The sequence below is a fragment of the Micromonas commoda genome, chromosome 7 (assembly GCF_000090985.2).
Source record: "Micromonas commoda chromosome 7, complete sequence".
Lineage (NCBI taxonomy): Eukaryota > Viridiplantae > Chlorophyta > Mamiellophyceae > Mamiellales > Mamiellaceae > Micromonas > Micromonas commoda.
The window spans coordinates 786,257-793,654 of record NC_013044.1 but is presented as its reverse complement, the minus strand read 5'-3'; the positions used below and the strand labels follow the sequence as shown (position 1 = coordinate 793,654).

Genomic DNA, 7,398 nt, shown 5'->3' with positions numbered 1-7,398 from the left:
CGCCTCGAGTTCCTCGCGGCTGACCATGCTTCCGCCGGTCGACGATCTCCTGCGTGTTGCCCTGCTGCTGCTGGAGGTTTTTTTGGGCGTCCTGGTGGAGGATGCCTTCTCAGATCTCCTGTTGGACCTGGAGGGGGTGCCGCCGCCGCCGCCGCCGCTCGCGCCTCTCGCAGGTAGCTCGGTGAGCACTCGAGTAGCGCGTCTCGCGGACTTCTGGCCCTCGGCCCCTTTCTTGGGTTTGCTAGTGCTAGAACCTCCTCGCCTGCGCGACTGGGATGAAGCGCCCCGCTCCGAGGAGGTTTGGTTTTCTAGGTGTGCTGCCGAGGCTCCGACGCTCCCGCGACGGGCACTCGCCTTGGGATTGACAGACTCGGGGACAGCAGACGCGTTTGCTGGCTCACTCGCCTCGCGTGGTTTATCCTCCCTTCGAGTACGCTTTCCTCCCGACACTGACGCGGGCCCGGTCGATTCAGCACCTCTCTTCCTTGAGCGCATCGAAAACAAAAACTAGTGCCATGATACTGCGGAGTGCGCGTCGCCACTCGTCTGCGGTTGATGTGTGAGTATCGGAGATTGACTCAGGTGTCGACGTGCCAGAGTGTTCCTTTGTCACGCAAGCGCGGCGCGGTTTGGTAGCTCGCGTTTCTTCAACGCCAGATCGGGGGAAGGCTTCAGAAGATATAAGGGCGGAAACGTGAAGATGGTGACGTCTTGTCTGGTGCCTGCAGCTCGCAAGGAAAATCGCAGTTTTGGGTGATTTTGGGCGGTTGGTCGAGTGCGGAGGACAGGCTACTGGCGGGCGAGACTGATCCGGCTGTGACGATACGAGTACGTTGCACGACAACGACGAAGCTAAGGAGTGCGCCTCGCCCCGTTCCGTTTACCCGGGTGGGCGCGATCACGCCTCGGGCTCCGCCGCGACGGGGGCGGGTGCGGCGAGGGGAAGTTCGCCGGATGCGGTGACCACGACGTCGTTGACGGGCCTGTCGCCTCGCGCGGTCGGGGTCCTCTCGATCTTCCTGACGACGTCCATTCCCTCGACGATGTTACCAAACACGACGTGCCTGCCGTTCAGCCACGGGGTGGCGGTGGTGGTGATGAAGAACTGCGATCCGTTGGTGTTGGGTCCCGCGTTGGCCATGGAGAGAACGCCCGGCCCGACGTGGTTGAGCTTGTCCAGGGGAAAGGCCTCATCCGGGAACTTGCGGCCGTAGATGGAGTACCCGCCCGTGCCGTTACCTCGCTCGAAATCACCGCCCTGGATCATGAAGTTGGGGATGACGCGGTGGAAGATGGAGTTCTTGTACCCGAAGTCCCTCTCGCCCGTCGCGAGCTGCCTGAAGTTCTCCACCGTCTTCGGCACGTCCTTGCCGAACAGACCGATGACTATCCTCCCCTGGGGCTCGCCGCCGATGGACACGTCGAAGTACACCTTGTTGGTGACCTCGGCGTTGCATAAAAGAGGCGCCGTGTCCGCGGTGGGACACGAATCAGCGAGCGCGGGGGCAACAGCGGCGGCCGCTGCAGCAGCAGCAGAGCCCATGAGGGCGACCCTGCGGCTGGAGGTGGAGGTTTGCGCCTCGTCGCCGGTCGCAGCACACTTAACAACCTGCTGCTTGGAGCGCGACACGGCTGGTGCGGTGCAGTTCGCCTTACGCTGGGTCTTCGACACACGTCTGGAGGCGGAGATGGGCGGGAACACCGTCAGCGCCGTTCGGGTGGAGAACAGGATAGAGAGTTCCGATGGAGTTCGCCGGGGTGTCGGGGACGGGCAGTACGACGGGCACGCGGGGGGCACGCACCGGGTGGGAGCGCCGACGCGTGCGGAGGTGGGAGTGACTATGGTGAGTGACGTCATCGTTTTCGCGCGTGCGTTCAATACAGCTCCTGATGTTATGCCCGGATCCAACCGAATGGCCACGTGTGCAGACCTCGTTTCGAGCCCGAGCCTGCGCGAGAGGCAGAACTCCATTACAACATATAAGGTAAATTTCCTAACTGGATATGTGTGCAGTGTACTACCTGATCGGCTTTTTTCGTGATTTCCACCGTTTCCCCCGTGTGAATAAAGCTCAAAATTTGGCAAAACCCGCAGTCGCGTCCATCGCCCCGACCTGCGGGGAAAAACCCGTACGGGATATTGCTATAGTAACCTTCCGTCACTTTTGGCCTTCCTCCAGACAGTCCGCTCAGTATTAGATAGTTACTCAGATAGTTACTAGCTAGGTAGGTTACTTCTGCTGGGGCGTCAAGATATTTTAAAGATATGCTATTTTCGTCTCGACGAAAGTTTCCAAAAAAGGAAAACTTTCGCTGCAGAATCAGATTCACCATAAGCGCCTTCGCAACTGCGGATCACGCCGGGTTCAAACTCGCTACCTGGAATATAACTAATGACGTTGAGAAAGCGCAAGAGCATTTCGGTGAAAGCTGCAAAAAAGAACTGCTTCGAGAAGATCGTTCCGATTCCTAACGAGTTCTATGCCTCGAACAAGGAAGAGGACCTCATCGTACCTAAGGGAAAGGCCGTACCGATGGCACTCGTCCTCCAGTTCATGCAATGGGGCGCATTCGCCTCATTCTTCACGTACTACTCCATGCCGATATCCTATATCCGTGAATCCACCATTCAGGCCGAGTGGAACTACGGCGGGCCGTCTTGGAACTGCACGCCTATGATGGCAGACGATTTTTACAACATGCGGTGGAACTATGAAACTTGCAAGACTATTGTTCAGCCCCCGAGCGAGAAGAGCGTTTTGCCCGTGTCTGACCAGAGGTTTATGCCTGCAGACTTTGGCGAATTCGATAGTGGCTTTGACATCCCAACTCGGGGTGCTGCGTGGCGATACTACCCTTTCGTCGGGACTCCTGCGTTTGCAAAGGGCGTCATGGGCCCAGCGTTGCCTCTCAATTCAAACCCTTCGCTTGACCACGAGGGCGTCAAAACTGCTATTGACAGTATTTTCTCTCAGCTCGCTGATCTGAACACTTGTGGACTCGATGGTTTTCCACAGCACGTCTATCGAATGCGCAATGAAATAGTGAAGTATGATCGCTATATATATGACATCTTCCAGGTAAATTTGAAGCAGTCTTTTGTTCCTCCTCCACCTTCCCCGCCCCCAGCACCACCCCCGCCGCCATTTCCGTCCCCACCCTCGACTACTCATTCTGTTTGCTGTGGGGGGGGAACGAAATACGACGTTGAAGAGCCAAAATGCCAACGCGGCACATTCATGTTCAACGGCAACCCGGGTACCAGGTGCAGCAACTTCGACTGGTCCGCTTCTGTTGGTGAGACAATATCAGCATATGACAACGTAGGTAATCCAATTTCGAGTGTCATTCATACCGCTCGACTGAAGGAATCGCAATATTTCAGCGTCACCGATATTGCGGGTGACAGGACAAACAAGGTTCCTCTCAAAAAGCTCGACGAATATGGGCATTATTATACCGGCCAAAACGACCAGTGTGCCGACTCTGGGAGCGTCTGCACGTTCCTGACCTGGAGCGACACGAATCCAGGTACTTGCAATTGCCTCGGTACTACCGCTTATGATCGTGTCGAGAACTGTGCTAAATGCTGCCTAGATGATGCAGATACTTGCGGTATGAATGACCCCGACAAGTGTAACCGAGACCTGTGCTGCTGGGATTGTGGTATGGATGTCGGTATGGATTTCGGGCACAGCAGCAGCAGTGGTGGCGGTGGTCCGCCGACCAAGGAGGATCCTACATATGCAATGTATGCCTACGGCTTGCCTGAAGGCTTCTACGAAAATTGCACCACAACGCAGGCTGAGGCAATTGCCATGTTCACGAAGTACAATGAGCTCCATGACCCATGCGAGTGGGCTAAGTTAAACGGACCGTTCAACTGTGAACGAGCAGGCCCAACCGGCATCGGTCAGCGATTCTCGCTTGCATATGCTAATGCACTTCTTGCATACACAGTCATTTCTGCCACTATCGTCAACATCTTCTACGCCAAGGCGAAGCGCAGGGCAGAGGGCAAGGATGTCGAGAAGGGCATCGAGGAAGTCGAGTTTGTCGATGTTGGTCCCAGGCCGGCGCAGCCCACGACGCAGATCCAGTTCGCCGACGGTACTACGCTCACGCCAGAGCAGATCCAGGCGAAGGTTTAAGTTAATTTTCACCACATCGTCCAAGGGGTTAAGATAAGTGAGCGCGAGCTTGATCCAAGGAAATGGTACCTCTGTGCTCTTCAGAGATACATGATGTGAAAATGCCAACGACATTTCGAATTCAGTTGTTCAAGGCAAGGCGATGACCCCTGCATGAATAGGCATGTTACACGTCTGTTGATCATGGAAGCCACCTTTGGGGAGGCCGAGAGGGCATTTTCACCACATTTTCACCATGTTTACTCTTCACCATGTTTACTCTGCTCACACTGCATGATTGTTCTTGCCCGATTTCTCTGTTGTAATATGTATGGTAAAATATGTATGGCAACCTTCACCGCTCCCTCCTCGCCGCGACGGTCGACGCCTGCATGACGACGTCTGCGGCGAGCTTCTCAGCCTCCTCCACCGCGGCCCAGAGCTCGGGAGGAACGCTGGACGGGGCGGATCCGCTCGCGACGGGCGCGACGGAGGATGCCGCCTGCACCGGCGCCGGCTCGACCGGGCGCGGGGAAGCCGTCTCCGGGACGCCGTCATCCTCCGCGATGGCGTCGCCGCTGCTCGTCGACGCCGGTTTCTGTCCGCCCAAGACCTCCGGGTAGAGCCCAGCCTCGCGATCTTCGTCCCACTCCTCGCTGTCGAGCACGGACGCCACGGCTCTGGCGGCGGCGATCACCGCCGGGTCCTCGTCGCTGTCAAACACCCACCCGCGCTCCCCCCGCTCGGTCGCCTCGGGCGGCGATCCCTTCTCCTCGTCCACCTCCCCCTCCGCCGCCGCGGGGACGGGGACGGGGTCGGGGTCGGGGACGGGGACCGCCGCGTCGTCTTCCTCCGCGGCGGTCGCGGGTGCGGTGCGCGGCGCGGATCGCGTCGGCGGTTCCGCCTTGTACTCGGCGGGCGGCGGCGGCGGCTGGGTCGCGGTTGCGGCTGCGGCTCCGACAGCGGCCGGGTCGAGGTAGCGGTCGTACAGATCCGCGGGCAGGATAGCCTTGAAGATCTCGCGGCCCGGCGCCTCCGCGGCGATACCCCGCTCCTCCAGGGTCTCCACCATCCCCTCCGCGCGTCGGACCAGGTCCTCGGCCTTGTCGTTGATGGGCCTGGGATCCTGCAGCAGCGTGTTCAGCTCCCCGGGCGCCTGCGCCAGCACCCCGAGGAGCTGGCCCTTCTGCAGGAGGTCGAGAGCCTCGGTGGCGCCGCCGAGGGCGAGGCGTGGACCCATTACCGCCGCGGCGAGGGGATCCTTCATGATGCGCTCCAGCGGAGACGGCCTCCGGGGCGGCGACTCGAAGGTCGACGCTCCATCCGAGGGGGAGGCGGCCGTCTCGCTCGGTGCCCCGTCGCCCGCCGCGCGCGTCGGCGCGGCGCGACGACCGGCGGGGTTCGCGCGGCGGCGGTTCACCGCGACCGTTAGGATGTTCACGGACGTGATGACCGATGCCATTGTCCCTTTTCCCGTACAGAGCGGTGCGCTCCGCTCTCTCCGGGGGATTGCAGTGGAATGACGATAAAATCCATGAAGTGAGAGATTTTGAGATCTGCATTTCGAGGGTCCTGCATTTCGAGGCGAGGTGGGCCTCTCTGCCGCTCTGCCGCCGACGGAGAGAGATTGCGAGTGAATGGCTCGCTGGCCTTTTTCGCCACTGCCTGACCAATAAGAGGCCGCCAAGCGCGTTGCGCGAAAAAATATCAGGCGGCCGCTTCACTTCGCCTGCGCGGCTTTGCCGGTGGCGGGTCGGACCTCGACCAGCGCATCGAACGCCCATGGCGTCCATCATCCTCGCGGGAGTCAACCCCGTCGCGCGCTCGCTTCCCGCACGCCGCCGCGCGGTGGGCCGCGCTGCTGGCGCGAAGCTTGCGTTCGTTGCTAGTGCGGCTCCCGCTGGCCATTCTTCTCGCGTCGCGGGCCCGGCTCCACGCGGTCCCGCGGCGTTGGTGATGCCCGGCGCCGCGACCGTTCGAGGCGACCAGATGATGGCCCGCGCCACTGCGCTCGAAATCAGCGCGCCAGCCGCCAACGACGATAAGAAGCAGGTAAGCCACGAGCGCCACGTCCACTCCGTCTGTGGCGAAGCGAATCTTGCCGCTCTTCTTCTCCCCCCGTCCGTCCGCCCGCGAGGACCCCAGGCTCCTTTGACGCCACCACGTATCTGACACCGCCTTTCTCTCCACGATGCGCAGCTCCTGTTCAAAATCGCCGTCGGCGTCACCGTCGCCGCTCTCGCTCTCGCGTTTCCTTGTGAGTCCTCGCGCGAACCTCTTCGCACCGTCCGTCGCGTCCTCGAACCGTCGTCCGTTATGCGTGAAAAATCTTGCCCGGCCGAACACGAACGCGCGCCCTGAACGATCGTTCCTCACTCCTCTCCCCCCAAAACCCCAGGCGCCTCCCTCGCGGCTGCGAAGGCTAAGGGCGCGGTGGCCGCCGCGTATCCCATATCCTTCCTCCCGTACACGCACAACCAGATACTGCACGCCGTGAACCTCGGCTCGCTCCCCGCGTGGTTCTCCCTCCTGGTCCTGCCCCGGTGGCACATGACGAAGAAGATCACCGCGGCGGTCGCCGTGGCGTACTCCGTCCTGTACGTCGCCCTCGCGTACGCGCTCTTCTCGGAGTCGATACTCTCCATGGACTACTCCTCCCTGTCCACCACCCAGGGTTTGAGCAAGGCGTTCTCTGACGCCACCTCGGTGCTCGCGGGGTGGGCGCACTTCATCGTGTTCGACCTGTGGACCGCGCGATTCTTCGTCCTCGACTCCGGACGGTCCGGGATCCCGCACCTCGCGATCGTACCCGCGATCCTCGGGTGCATGTTCTTCGGGCCCGTCGGTCTCCTGACCTACCTCGCCGTGAAGAGGGTGTACGAGTCGCTGCAGATGAGGAACCCGATGTCCACCAAGACGTACAACTTCTGAACGAAGGTCGAGACGTGACGTAGCGCATTTCCATTAGACCCCCGAGGATAACACTCACTTCTCCTTGGGGACTTTAGCTTAGCATTGCTTAGCCGCCGCAGCTGTATTACCAAGTCCTCTAAAAGTTCATCGACCAGCGCGCCATCATCCTCGCCAGAAATCCAACGTCGCGCAGCAAAAAAGAAAACCAGACCCACGGAAATCCGGAAACCCTCTGATCTTTATTTTCAGAAAATCCACCATCACCCAAGAATGTCAAATGACTACCTCCGCGTCGTAGCGGAGAGCGATTCTGGTCACCCAGGATCGTCCCCCGTAGTCTAGTTGGTTAGGATAC

At 60.0% G+C, this 7,398-nt stretch overlaps 4 protein-coding genes across 4 annotated transcripts; 2 read left to right on the top strand and 2 right to left on the bottom strand.

The window, feature by feature from the left end:
• Window positions 1–898: 898 nt before the first annotated feature.
• MICPUN_97666 (predicted protein) lies at window positions 899–1,543 on the bottom strand (the record flags this gene model as incomplete). The annotated part of the gene is made up of 1 exon (XM_002503577.1): window positions 899–1,543. One exon carries the CDS (start codon window positions 1,541–1,543, stop codon window positions 899–901), a length of 645 nt encoding a protein of 214 aa, XP_002503623.1.
• Window positions 1,544–3,620: 2,077 nt separating this feature from the next.
• MICPUN_108620 (predicted protein) lies at window positions 3,621–4,480 on the top strand. Its single transcript, XM_002503922.1, has one exon. It carries the CDS (start codon window positions 3,681–3,683, stop codon window positions 4,149–4,151), a length of 471 nt encoding a protein of 156 aa, XP_002503968.1. The 5' UTR covers window positions 3,621–3,680; the 3' UTR covers window positions 4,152–4,480.
• Window positions 4,481–4,485: 5 nt separating this feature from the next.
• On the bottom strand, window positions 4,486–5,592 carry MICPUN_60113 (predicted protein; the record flags this gene model as incomplete). The annotated part of the gene is made up of 1 exon (XM_002503576.1): window positions 4,486–5,592. One exon carries the CDS (start codon window positions 5,590–5,592, stop codon window positions 4,486–4,488), a length of 1,107 nt encoding a protein of 368 aa, XP_002503622.1.
• Window positions 5,593–5,872: 280 nt separating this feature from the next.
• On the top strand, window positions 5,873–7,187 carry MICPUN_105843 (predicted protein). Its single transcript, XM_002503921.1, has 3 exons — window positions 5,873–6,182; window positions 6,330–6,387; window positions 6,529–7,187. The coding sequence occupies exons 1-3, from the start codon at window positions 5,913–5,915 to the stop codon at window positions 7,059–7,061; spliced, it is 861 nt and encodes a 286-aa protein (XP_002503967.1). The 5' UTR covers window positions 5,873–5,912; the 3' UTR covers window positions 7,062–7,187.
• The last annotated feature ends 211 nt before the right edge of the window (window positions 7,188–7,398 follow it).